Below are 14537 nucleotides of genomic sequence, written 5' to 3'. Positions count from 1 at the left end.
AAGCTCAAATCATGAATTTCACAGTTCATTTCATATATTAAATTTCTAGATCAAATCAAATTAAATTATTCGCTCTACAGCAGCGATTCTCAACGGGGGTACCGGGCCTACTTGATTTACATGGCAGGGGGTACCGGCCTAGAAGAAGGTTGAGAATCGCTGCTCTACAGCATTGCCTAGGCGTTCTCGATTGCGAGATTCCTATTCGAAACTAGGTGTCCGAAGGCTTGATTGTTGAGGCAATTGCAAACCTCTTTTTACACTTTAGCTTCCAACCACCCCGTGATTCGAACTGACGACCTTTGGATTATTAGTCCAACTGCCTACCAGCGACTCCACCGAAACAGGACCCAGGGAGACGACTCCTACACCTGGACTGAGCTAACGACCTAACCTTCAGGTTAGTCCGGGGCCAACATTTACTTCCCGTCCGACGGAAGGCGTGATCAGACAAATCTCGTCTCGAAAAATGCCACCGGGACCTTCTGGGATCAAACCCAGGCAGACTGGGTGAGAGGCACTCACGCTTACCCCTAAACCACGGGTCCCGGTTTCTAGATGATGTTACGATTTTCTTTTTGCTCTCCTGACAAATTACAAAAATCATTTACCAAAAGTGTTTATCGTAAGAAATTTCAAAAAGTCGATTGTTGGAATTGATTTTCCAGACAATTTTACTTAAAAGTCCCATATTGGACCATTGTCCTAAGTTCAATCCTTGTGAAGATACAGCGGTTTTAAAAATAAAAGTGTTGAACAAATAAGGGTTTTAACCATTTCTATATGACGGACTTGATTTTTCAGTTATGTAAATATTTTTACCGGAGAGCTCGTCCGATTTCCCAAAAAATGTCTTTTACAGCATTTCAATTGAATGTAGATATGGGCTCACTAATATAAGCCTAATTACACTGCTCATAACAGAAAACTTTTTATATTTTTCAGTGTAGTGATATGGATGGTAACAGCCAGGATAGTAAATAAGCTTACATAAATAATAATACTAGTAACGAATTGACTTTTTTTCAAAAAATAGTGCATCAACCTTGTGTGGTCTACCCCAGTACATGTTTTAAAAATAATAATCTTGAAAAAAAAACCTTACCAGTTGGAGGATACATAAAAAAATGAAATCCTACCAATGTCACTACAGTTTACGGTACGTATTTATTAACAAATTTAGTAAAAAAACACCACTATTGCTTTGAGGTATACATGATTTTCAATTTTCAGGCTAGAAAATCATTAATTCACAATTTCAAACAATTATTAAGCCAGATGAATTGGTGCTTAAGAATCGAACAGAGGCCCATCGATGATTTATGCCGCTTTATCGAAAATAAAGTCTCATTCGACCAATTGTGCCAAAGCCACGCTGCTGCCCAATGATGATGGGTTGGGCCCCGTTTCTGTTATCGATTTCCCATTGTTGTATCCCACGGCATGAATTAAAATAAACGACCCAACTGTCATTATCTGTGGCGAAACCAATTTGTTTTAATGAATAGCGGTCATAAATCATATGATTTATGGGTGTTTACAAAAATATTGCCATTTTTACCGCTCACTTCCAGACCCCAGAAATGAGCTGTGAGAATAAATTATTTCATTAATTCGTCATTTATATTCATTTGGTGGCGCGGGCAAACCGAAAGCAGCAGCGGCCGACCCTGCCAACAGTTTGTTGGCGGCAGTCGAGAACCAAGCCAGTCCAATCATTCTCGACACTGCCTGACGGGACTGGTTGACTGATTGAATGGCTGACTGTGCGAGTTTTGAATCGTTTCGGTGTGTTAATGGTGAAATTCATCAATAATTATTACCGCGCAACACGGTGAAGGCGTAACCAGACGAACGAGAATTTAATTCAATAGCTTCATCAGCAAGGTGATGCTACACTCCTCCGCAAGGCCGAACCCTAAATTTATCTAGAAAGAGGTTTCTCCTCATGAGAAGTTAATGTACACTCAGTCTCTAGAAAAAGCCTATAATAGGGAAAATAAATAAAAAAATATGATTTAGATCAACAAAGTCTCTCTCTATTATGCATAAAGAAAAAATGCTTTGAAAATATTATAAATGTATGATAATAAAAACAAATCATGATAATACATGCTGTAGGTGTCTTGAAGATCTCTTGTAGTAATCCTGAAACTTTTTGCAGCTTGAGTAATTCTCTGAAATTAACGATTTAAAAAAAATCTGTGGCAATGTTTTTTTTTTTTCATTTCAGTGGTCGTGAAGTCTGCGCATGAGCATGGTCATGGTTGACTGCCAAATGAGTTGCTACTCCGTTATTGACAGATCCCCTGAAGATCCCTACTTTATTAGTCAATATTATCGCCTTCCCAAGAAGCCGGCAGTTCAACAAAAAGGAGGAATGTTAGACCAATACTTGAATTTGCAGACTCTTCAGACATGGAGTTATTAGTTCCATTCCTGACGACACCGCATGAGACCGTTGAATCCACAGCGTCTCATCCAAGCATCACTTGAATGATATGTTTCTTTTCGTTTTGTTAGTTGGATAAGGTATTGGTTTTTCGATGCCTCCCGAGCTACAATGCTATGGGGAGGACTTTTATCATATAAACCTAACGTCGAGCCCTTCGAGCTACGATGCTAAGGGAATGTATTTTTAAGCACTAAAACACTCGCGCATTTTGAAGTCTAATATAAATAATTTGCACCTCGATTAACTCGACGACCCAATCGTCAGCGTTCTCTGTTCTGAAATCAGTTCAGCCAGTTGGGTTTAATGTTTTGTCGAAAAGGGTTATAAGTAAAGCTAGAAAATTTATATTTGACAACTTTTTGCAACGGACTGTATCTGCCCGACAAAGCTCATAAATAATTTACGGCTAACTGTTACGGATAAATTGAGCTTGAAAGACATTTGTTACGCTTCCGTTGAAAGGCATTCTATATTTTCTTTCTCCCAGAATCGTCGGAATTTCGGTTAGAAGCGGGCGTTTCAAATAACTCACAGCAACATGACTTAATTTAACGGCGAATTAAACCTTCGCCTAATGTTTCGACTCTTTTTACTGGCCGTGGCGTGGTGGGGCGAACGTGTTAACTGCTGCATGGCGAAGGATTAGACTTTTATTTATTCTCAAACTGCTGCTGCTGCTGGCATCGTGACAAGATTGCCACACAAACATCAAAGCCGCGGCTCAGCGAATGCTCTCGGCGAGATTTGAGATTAGTGCTTTCAAAGGAACATACACCAGATTAACTGCCATCAGCGAAAAACAAAACTGCCAGCTTGTCTGCTCGCGGTCGGTCGTGGTGACGGCGACGCAGAAGATTAATCAAAATTTATTGACCGTCAAACATTTCATCTTGGCCGCCCCAGCTCAACAACGACAAACGGAATCTCGGCGAGCCTTAAGGCGGATGCGCACGAATTTGAGCCAAATGGATTTATGGTTGTGTTTGCTCATTAGCTGTGTAAATTAATTAAGTCGAAGTTAAAGTGTTTCGCTAGGCAAAGCGCACCGAACTGTTTGCTAACGCTGACTGTTTGTGTGAATTTGGTGTGGCATTTATTTTCACCAAGAATTTGATCATTTTATCAGCTATTTATTTGCGCTATCATGTTTGTTTTTTTTTCGATTTGTTATTTTTTTGACCATGGGTGAAACATGTGCTGAGAGTAATTTTTGTATCTCAATAGAAAGATTTTTCTGGTAAAAAAAAAACAAAAAAATTATCCGCTCTACAGCATTGCATTGGCGTTCTCGATTGCGAGATTCCTACTCGAAAGTAGGTATGCGAAACCCTGATTGTTGAAGCAATTGCAAACCTCTTTTTACATCTAGCTTCCATCCACCCCGGTATTCGAACTGACGACCCTTGAATTGACTACCAGCGACTCCACCGAGGCAGGTAGACCGGGGCCAACGTCTCGAAAAACGCCACCGGGACCTTCTGGGATCGAACCCAGGCCGACTGGGTGAGAGGCAATTACGCTTACCCCTACACCACGGGTCCCGGCACATTTTTCTGGTATCAATACCAATTTATGGTATTCCTGAACCCTGTGAAATTAGTCTTAAGGATTATGCATGAGCAATATTTGGTATCATATCATTTCTGGAGCAACGCGAGAAAAGGGCGGATAAGCGTTTTGATAGCTGGAACTATTTCGCAAATTCCAAGCCAACAATTAACTTTTTCACAAAACTCGATGTGCTGTGGGTTTTTTTAAATAGTTACCTGTTGCCTCTAAATTTGCAAAAATAGCTGTCAAAATGCTTATGCGCCCTTTTTAAATATTGCTCCAGATTTTAAGGTATTGTTTTGACATTGCTAATTGCAAACCTTGTCGTTGATTGGATACCAAATTAAGATATTTTTCTTGTATTTTGAAATGGTTATTTTTTTTTTCGTCTCAAAGCGAAAGCTTTATTGCATTGAAACCCGAGAATTTCAAAATTGTATTTTTTTTTATTTTGATACCCCTAAAAAAATCGAATATTTGTTCAAAAATTAAAGTGTCCATAATCCAATTTGTTATTTATTGTTATTTTGTTTTATATAGCTAGAACATTGGGAAATTTTGACAATTTTTTAAAAGACATTATTTGACCGTACGAAAAATATCTAAGTGTATAAAACGGAATATTTCAATATATTTTTTTATTCCATGAGCTTTGGATACTTACAAACATTTTTCATGATCACTTTTTTGGTGATTTGCTCACGGGGATATTTTGTGTGGTCTTAGATAATTTTCACAATTTTTCGAGCATTGATCAAAGTTTGTAAGCCGTCAGCCAATGTTAACTGATTTTATTCAACATTTGAAAATATGCAATATTTGATTGGAACCAATCATTTTTTTTTTAAATAAGCTATTATTTAGAAAACAATATCAAACTCAAAACCATTGCAAAAATAACATGTCTCAGAAATACCGAATTGAATTACCAAGAAATTTTTTTTTCTTTGTAATCGGATTTTCTTGTAATTATTTTTGATAGCAGAAAGAGTTATTTTACAAACATATCTCTATTCAGCACACAGCAAAAAATCCGATGGTAAAATCGCATGCCAAAGCATGCACATCACCTTCGTCAAAATAAACATTTAATATTAAACACTGCATGTAAATTTTTTGCAAACACAAAAAAAAAGTTGCAACCGACGAGATTCAAACCCAGCACATACCGTAAGGACTGGCGCCTTAGCCCACTCGGCCATCAGACCGATGAAGAGCTGAAAGGATAAACGCATATATGAGCTTGACATTTCGGTCAAGTAGGTTTCCCATACTGATGGGCTACATCTTTCAGGGTGTAAAATCACATAAAATTGCATAAAATAATGCAATATTTATTTTAAACCCAGGCCTTTTACACACAGCTGGATTACTACTTTTTTAGCTGTGCAATTCCTAACGAAAACAGCATGATTCGAAAAAAATATTCTCCGATCGGGCTCAAAATTTTTCTGGGGGTTCCTTGGCCGAAATAATTAGACCCGTACATTTTTGTTTGGCCATTAGGGTGACCTACGCCGTGTTAGGGTGATCCGAAAAATGACAATTTTCGTCGATTTTCGCAAAAACAAATATCTCCGCGCCATTTCATCCGATTTTGTTGTCTTAGGCGCAAAAGAAAGGTGATTAGTTTTGATATTTGTGAAAAACAGTAAGAAGTTCCAAAAATCTAGCTCAACATTTGAAAAGGTCGTATGAAAACTTAAAATGCAGTTTTGAAGGTCTCGGGACCAAAAAGCCTATGGCTAAACATATTTTTTTCAGATTCCTCGGAAAGTTTTACATAACATATCAAAAAATGACGAAGTTATGTTTTCAATATTCTGAGATACGATTTTTTGAAAATAAAAACTGAGTAACTTCAAAATTTCAGCGATGACCTATACATGTTAGGGTACCAAAAATTGCGTATTACGAAAATTTTGGTACCGTAACATGTATAGGTCATCGCTAAAATTTTCAAGTTATCGCAGTTTTAGCGAAAAAAGTTTTTTGGCCGTTTTCGTAATTTTACCATTTTTGCGCGTGGCGCGTCGAAAAACCCAGTTTTTATTTAGAAAAATTGTAGCCAAGAAAATTGAAAACAATACTTCACCATTTTCTGATATATTATGTAAATTTTTTCGAGAAATCAGGTAAAAATATTTTCAGACATAGGCTCATTGGTCCCGAGACCTTCAAAACAGCATTTTAAGTATGACGACCTTTTCAAATGTTAAGCTAGATTTTTGAAACTTCTTACTATTTTTCCCAAACAGCCAAACTAATCACTTTTCTTTTGCGTCTAAGACAGCTAAAATCGGATTGAATGATTTTTTGAAAAAAGTGGTTTTTGTGAAAAATGACGAAAAAGACAATTTTTCGGACCACCCTAACACGGCGTAGGTCACCCTAATGGCCAAACAAAAAAATACGGATCAAATTATTTCGGCCAAGGAACCACCAGAAAAATTTTGAGCCCGATCGGAGAACTTTTTTTTGAATCATGCTGTTTTCGTGGGGAATTGCTGTATTATTGTTTTGTGTTACTATAACAGCTAATCTGGATGTTTTAAGGAAAAGTCCTGACCTCCAGACAATAACAGAACTTTAACACTTCCAGTTATTTCCATCTGCTCGGGTAAACTGGATTGAGAGTTTTTTTCCTTCAAACCCCATCGAGGTGACAGGACTTTTGCCAACCCTGCCATATTCCTGTAAGAACTAATCCACAACGCATACCAACTTTACCGCTTCTTAATAGGTTAAGGAGGGCGGTGTGCTTTGGTCTTAATTTCGCTTTCCTCAAAACGCCACCTTCATCGCCGGTCGACCCCTCGGGCGTACGTAACTTTCGCATGAGTCGCGTTTTGGTGCCCCAGCCCCGGTATTGTGATTATAATTTATAAACACGCTTTCACATATTTTACCCCGTAATCTGCTAATTTATGGTCTCTTTTAAAGTCAACCTTGATGATTGCACACGGGATTGGAGCCGCAGGGCGGTGCGCGGCCGTCGGAACATGGGTTTCTTTCGGCATGGTCTCTTTCCTTCTCTCGTCCGTCCGTTGTTGGTTGCGGCCAACGCTAGGTAGTTTTGCCAGCGCAAAAAAAAAGTACCGACCGCAGCAGAGGGGCTCGTTTGTTGAATTTATTTATTTATTAATTTTATTTGCGTTATTTATGGTATGTTGCTTCTCCGATCGTGGCTCGAAATTGCACGTTTCGTGTCATTTTCAGCATTTAATGAATGTCTTCCTTTCGGCATGAACGTCGTCGTCGGTGAAGTCGTCGCCACGTACAATCCAAACAAAGATATCATCACTTTTTACAGTCAATTGAGAAACGGTTTCTCACATTTTGAGCAGCTCTCCAAGTTGGGTCGGCTCGCCGAGTTTGCTAGGGAATATGATTGAATTATTGCGCCGCTGCCAGCACAACTGCCGCTCCCTTCTCGCGCTTCTGATCTCGGCTCTAAGTGGCGCGGCGGCGTTGAATGTCAACTGACTTAATTGGCCCGACAAACGGAGTCAAGGTGGTACCCGAGCTGTGTGTGCGGCGAGGCGACCCCACAATGTCTCATAGCAGCGCAGAGCCCGCCATGTCATGATTTATTGCTCGTGACCGAATACTGTCAGCGATTAGTGTTCGATTGGACGTTAATTCTTCGACTCCGACATCATCAACACGTCAATTAATCCGCGCTCGCGCATCGAGTCGCGTCGGCCCCAAAGCCAAAGACTTAATCGTATATCGCAGCGTAGCCTCAGCTCAGTTGCCTCAACAGTCTCCGGAGTAAAATATAAGCAGAAAAGACACTGAGTCGGCTCAGGCCATTAATTACACGCGAATCTGAATGCAAGCAAGAGCAAGAGCTCCTTTTGCAGCACAGGAGTAAGCCCCTAATGTATTGAGAGAATAGCTTTGCTTGAGCGCCGTGTGTATTCTACTTTTCCAACCGATCCAAACGTTCCGATTGAAAAGCTAGCAATTTATGGGTCGTATATATGCGCGCTGATTATGAATATAAAATTTATTTGATCCTCTTAGTGCCTATAAAGACGTTTCTAATGGGTCATAATTTAGCGGGCGGTCAGATTTGATCTCCTTTTGCCGCCAGGATTGGTGGTGGCCGGTGTGGAACGAACGAAAACGATAGGTTCAACAACGGCCAACGACACTGCTAATTTGTGTCAATAACATTTAGTTCCCGAATGAGAGGTTGTTTGAGTGGCCGTTAGGAGGAAGTTAGACATAATTCAAATGTGAATAAGTGTTAAGCTCGATAGCTTATTACGAAGATTCGAATCTTATTTTCATAATCACATTGTTAATCAGAAACTATAGGGGAGAGTGGGAAGACTTGGTCCCTAACCCAAGAGTTTATAATGGGTACAAATCTGTTGATTTATAGAAAATTTTGCCGATTTGTACTTAACAAAACCAAAATCAAACATATATTTTAGTTGCGACAGTCAGATTTTTTCTAAAAGTTGCCCAAAATATTTATTTGAGTTCTTTGTTCGATTTAAGTTAAAAAAGGCAGTGCGTGGCCGAATGGTTACGCTGTCCGCTTTGTAAGCGGATGATTCTGGGTTCGATTCCCATCTGCTGCAACCTTCTATCGGATGAGGAAGTAAAATGTCGGTCCCGGCCTTGGTTGTTAGGCCGTTAAGTCATTCCAGGTGTAGAAGTCGTCTCCATGCCATAAGTACAAACAACACACCAAACCAAGCCCACTCCGGTGGAATCGCTGGCGGCGGTTGGACTCGCAATCCAAAGGTCGTCAGTTCAAACACTGGGCTGAAAGGTTCCTTGAAGTAGAAAGAGGTTTGGGTGCTCTCCCCATTCAAGCCTTCGGACTCCTAGGTTCGAGCAGAAACTTGCAATAGAGACCACAAAAGACCCGGGGGTCGTTAATGTGGATGGTTTGATCTTTTTGAAAAAAAATCCAAATTAGATAAAGGTGTCATTTTTCAATCAATAATCTCTTGTTGAACTTTTTAACTTTTAAACAGATATACAGTCCAACCTCGATTTTCCGAAAGCTTTGGAAAAAAATCACTTCGGATAATCGAATCACGATTTTTTTCGTCGTCTTAGTTTTGATTGCTGAGATTAATTTAATAGACAATCAACCATTTAAATCAGGCCTGCCCAACGCTCGGCCCGCGGGATGGATCCGGCCCGTGAAGCCATTTCATCCGGCCCGCGACGGCATTTCTAAATAGTTTATTTATTGGCCCTTAAGGCTGTTAATGAAACATTCGATAAATAAATTTAGAGTCTAGATTTGAAAATAAGCTTGTGATCTCATCTAGCTTTTTTGCTTCAGCAATGTTTTTGTTTCAAATTTAAATATTCTTCATGTTTGAATTTAATTTTTATCATTTCTGCATTGATGTTTTCAAAATCAATAATTTAATTGAAAACTGGGACGAGAAAACCATAATTATCAGTTTTGTAAAATTGTGAAATATACGATTAAAAAAACTTGGATATTGGATTTCTTACAGTTTTGATTCTTTAAATTTCAGTTTTTCTGTTTTGAGTCACTTGGTGTGGTAATATGATAATGTAGTTTTAAGAAAACAAATAGGTAAAAAAAATTGTAAAGAAATTCGTAGTTTAAATTATTTATCTAAGAGTAAATTATTTTTACAGAAAACAAGTTTGCTGCAAATATATTTGAAATATTAAATATTTCGCAAAATGAGTCAAGAAATTAGCAAAAAAAAAACATATTTTTAGAATAAATTTAATTATAGAAATTGTAAGAATAACTTAAAAAAAATTTTTTTTTCCATTTTCAATTTTTATCAAACAAAAGGTTCGGCACCCCTGATTCAAATTTAACTGAAATAATGTCGTAGAAATCGAATATTTGAATTACTTTTAAAAATTAAAAAAAAATGGTTTATGATTCGATTCTCCGAAGTCCCTTACACACTTTGGGAAAATCGAACTTCGGATAATTCGAGACTGGACTGTATTTTTGAAACTGGTTGGATTGAGATCGTGTTTTTCACCAATGTGAAACAGGTCGTATCGAGGTGCTCCGATTTTGATGAAAACTTTCAGCGTTTGTTTGTCTATACATGAGATAAACTCTTGCCAAATATGAGCCCTCTACGATAAAGGGATGTGAGGTAAAATTGAAGTTTGAGGCTAAAAAAAAACAAGAAAAAATTTCTCGCATTTCCGTAAAACTCAATCAATTTAAATTCTCTTAGTTGCACTCGACAGGACTTTTAAAGAACTTCAAAATGTGCCATTAACATTCGGGATTGATTTGACCTTTTTCTCATAGCTTCTGCAAATTACGGCTAAAAATGGATTTTTTTAAACCCCAATATATTTTTGCAACAACCTCCAACACCCAAAAGTTAGGGAATTTCATGGACTATAAACCTATGGGAATAACTTTTTGGCCGATCGCAGTTTTTCTCATAGTTAAAAACTTGGAAACTCTATGGTAGCGTTGTTTGCAACGCCGCGATTTCAAATTTCTACGCACTTGAAATCAGGAAATGTGTTTGGAAGGTTGAACTTCGATTGGATTGAAGTTTTTTGCGCCATGATAATAAAGTGAAATGTGACTGATTAGTCCGTCAAAACAATGGGTAATAAAGAATGATTTATATGGTTCATAATCACCACCGATGATTAGGCGTAGACGAGTGTAATTTGGAAATGGAGTTGAAAAACTGATTATTTTTAATCAGCACTTCCTGTGGCCCCCCAATTGCTGCTGCTGCTGCTCACTTGTAGCCGTCACTGGAGCCCAATTGCTCGACGCTTCTTGTGAGTTCGAACGAAAAGTGAAACGGATGGCCCACTCTGTATGCCATTCTGCTGTCGCCGTGATGGATGATAACAAACGATCCCGGGAATAAATGTGCTGTGGCAATCCCATAAATCACTCCAACTGCCATCTGACAGACAGTTGCACCCGTTCCGTTCACCTCGCCCCTCCCCCCTTTCCCCTTCACCCAACCCGGCGAAGCATGACATTCTGGCCTCAGTTCAAGTGATCCAGCGGCAGCTAAATGCCAGCCGGTAATAACAAGAGCAACTCGCAATGTGTCATTAAAAAAATTGCGCTACCTCGTGGACAGGGATGGATTACTATTTCGCTAATTAGAATGAATCGAGTTACGATTGGAAAGATGAACACACCCCCCAAGAGTGACCCAGCCGTGTTGGATAGAGTTTATTGTTGATATAGCGTGCCTTTCTTATCGTTCAGGTATCATTTATGGCAATTTGATTGATTGAAACGCTTTTATATCAATCATGTTATGTGCAGTAATTTTGTAGTTTGTTTAAAACTACATGGTTATTTTTAATACATCAACCAGAGTCTGGTTCACCCAAATTTTCATAACAAACATTTTAGTATTTTTGTATTACGAAATTACCGATATAATTTTGAATTCATTCCGCATTTAATTTGCAACGAAAAAATTAAACAAATTTAGACTTCCGTGAACAATTTTTTTTTTTCAAAGGGAAAGCTATTTTTCATTTGCATATGTTTTTATACTGTCATCTTTGCATAATTGATATTTGGTTTAATAGGTTGACACATAGGTTGTTCTGAAAATTTACTCCAGAATTGACATAACTATTGCTTTCAGCATACAAGCAAAAACTACTTTACAGGGATTTGTCAGTTAGGGCAACACAACTTTTAGGATCAGATTTTTGTCTCCCAAATAGAATTATTTGCGATTGTGAAACAATACCTTGGAAGTATCGAGCTGTCAAACGGCAACATGGAGATAAACTTTTTGGGCAGTTGCTGTGAAGTTTACCATGGCACTTCGAAAAGTTCAACTCCAAAATTTAAGAAAATTTTGTTCAAAATAATAATTATCATTATAAATCTTGTTTTTTGATAAAATCTTTTGAAAAAATAAAACCCTGTTTTGAAAGCTCGAACTTAGAGAGTAACATTTCGCCTCTTATTGATTCAAGCATAACAATGTAAATGAGCCAATGTCGGTTAATAAAAATTCATTCATTACGGACGTGAGAGGATAGACTGCTTGTTTACGAAGTCAGCCCATTTACATTGTTTTTCTTGAATTGACCCTTTTTATGAAGATGGCGCCTTAGTGGAACAGACATAAATAGCGATACAATCGAAACAGATCTGAAACCAGTTTCAAATGAACTCACCGTGTTCGGCAACGGAGACAAGTATTCCGGTCGAATGTACTGATTGCTGGACGTCAACATTGTAGCGGCCGTTATCAGCACCTGGATCTGCGATGTAGTCCTCCTGGTCCTGGTTTTATCACCTCGCACAAATTCGTGAGAACTTTCTCACTCGCTTGCTGCTTTCAGGTGATTAATGCGCTTATCACAGGGACCACACCACGAGCTCACTGCGCACACTGTGTAAAGTTGAAGTAATTCCCGTAAATCAGCGTGCCGTAATAAATCTGATTTCCTCGCTTGTTATTTGTTTGTTGTCACTTTTGCTTTCACTTCACACAGCCTGACATGTGATTGCAGACACAGGCTCAGAGGGTGGAGGATGATGATGATGGCGCGCGCAATAAATTGGCATCGCACCGTATTTTTCACACACAGCACAACAACACTTTGATATGTAGCACAAACATAAAATCACTGCGCACTGTAGCCCGAAGGAAAATACATAAATTTATCCATAGCAGCAGCGGCAGCGGTGGTAATCACGGCCATAATTTCATTCACACTGCGGAGAGCAATATTTTCCGCTGGATCTCATTTTTTCTCATTGTATCCAGCAAGTAGGTGAGTGTGAGGCAGCCGAAAACAAAGCGAAACACAGAATAAAAACTACATAAATCACTGAATTATAATCCCCTGAGCTAGATTTATATCCATTTAGATGCAATAAATCCACATTTAGTTGAAGTTATGTAAATTAATCCGTAATTTTTTCGTCTAGGTTTTTCCGTTGAGCAATTTAGCTGCTGTATTTTATACGTTTTATTGCGGCATGATAGTAAACGTTCGTAATTTATGTTACTGCTTTACACTACCGCAACGTTGTTGGATCCGTTCCAGTTGTGAGTCCGGAGCAGTGCCACAGCAATGTAGCCATAAACTGCCAATTGTTGATGGCAATAAAAACAATCATCTCATATCAGCGGCAATTGCTCCTCGGGTTCTCGCGGTCGCACATATTTTCAATAAACGAACCCGTGAGAGTCCACGTCGTCGTCGTCGTCGTTACACACATTGGCATCACTGGCAGCACTCTCGTTCAAGAGACAATGACCATTCAGCATCATTAGGTTTCATTGTCCATCGTGTGTCCATTGGGGAGTAGAGTCCGTGCGCGCGGCGTTCCACGTGGACTGCACAGCGTGGTCGGTCACGAGCAGAACTGTGTGTTGTGACTGGTCGGGCGAAACGGGTTCAACGAAATAAGCCGGACTCGGAGAGCAGCGCCACGGACCGACGAAGACCTAGGAAGAACCGGTGCTACTCAGCAGGGTGATTAATAACATTTGTGCGCCCCTTAAACGATCCCCGCACAATAACTGACAGCGACTAACAAAAACATGCGACTACTAGTTTTTTCCGCTCGCGCAAACCAACTGTGCGAAACATTCTCTCTTGCTCTCAGCTCTCCCACTGCATTGGCAGCAGCAGAGCAAGTCGTCCTCGCCGTGTGCGTGAGAAAGAGTATGGCTGAGCGAGAGAGCAGTGTGGAGAGCGAGCAACACGAGCGCTCTAACCACGACAGGGATGCCTGCTCCTTGATACGTTTGATGACAAAAGTTTTGAACCTAATCATTTTAAATGTAATTTTTACAATCAGAACAGCGTAAACAGTCGGTACAACTCTGTAAAAGCATTTAAAAAAGATTATTACATGAAAAACTTGTAAGTACAATGACCACAAAATCCGCACATCTGGCACCTCTGCCCTGCCCTGCGCTACTACAGCTCCTTGCTGAGTGGGGGCTTCGAAACGTAAACAGAGCGCTTGCTGGAACTGGAGCTGGAACCGGTCTGCCTCCCCCCTTTCATCTGTTTCGGATGTGTTGGTGTTTGCGTTGGAGCGTTCCGATGGAGCAGTGTTGCACCGTGGAGCACATGGCGTCCGAGACTTGTGGTGTTTACAACCCACACACACGCTGATAAAATTCCTCCACGAGAGAGCCTCAGAGAGGGAGAGCGAGCATAAGTGGATCATTTCACAGCTGGTAAATTTCGATTGGAACATGCGCTTTTACGGTACGCGCCATGATTGCAACGTGTTGATGTATGTGACGTCAAATTTATTATGGCCGCTTGGAGTCGCTGAGTAGCCCTGCCGACGTATGACTCTTTGTAGTTGTTGGCTGGTGGTGGCGGCGGTTTTACACCTCGTTTTGCTCACACCACAATAACAAACGAACGCCACACCACGCGCGCTGACTTTGGGGAGGGGGCTCGGGTCTGAGGGGGTGGTTGGTTAGCTCGGTTGGTGAGAATAATACATTTTCGCACAGGCGAGTGAGGCCAGCGGGTTAAGTGATGATTGCCCTTTGCTGGTCTCGATTGT

The 14537-nt window shown here is 39.8% G+C and overlaps 1 protein-coding gene across 1 annotated transcript in view; it reads right to left on the bottom strand.

Moving 5' to 3' along the window:
• Window positions 1-13560, bottom strand: part of LOC120425444 (zinc finger protein Elbow-like) — a 34681-nt gene extending 21121 nt beyond the window's left edge. The window contains exon 1 of the mRNA XM_039589977.2: window positions 12170-13560. Within this exon, the coding sequence (XP_039445911.1) occupies window positions 12170-12229 (60 nt within the window). The 5' untranslated portion in view covers window positions 12230-13560. The remainder of the gene's footprint in view (window positions 1-12169) is intronic.
• Between the last annotated feature and the right edge of the window lie 977 nt (window positions 13561-14537).

Source organism: Culex pipiens, chromosome 2 (assembly GCF_016801865.2).
Source record: "Culex pipiens pallens isolate TS chromosome 2, TS_CPP_V2, whole genome shotgun sequence".
In the NCBI taxonomy this organism is placed as follows: Eukaryota; Metazoa; Arthropoda; class Insecta; order Diptera; family Culicidae; genus Culex; species Culex pipiens.
This window is presented reverse-complemented; position numbering and strand designations above follow the sequence as displayed.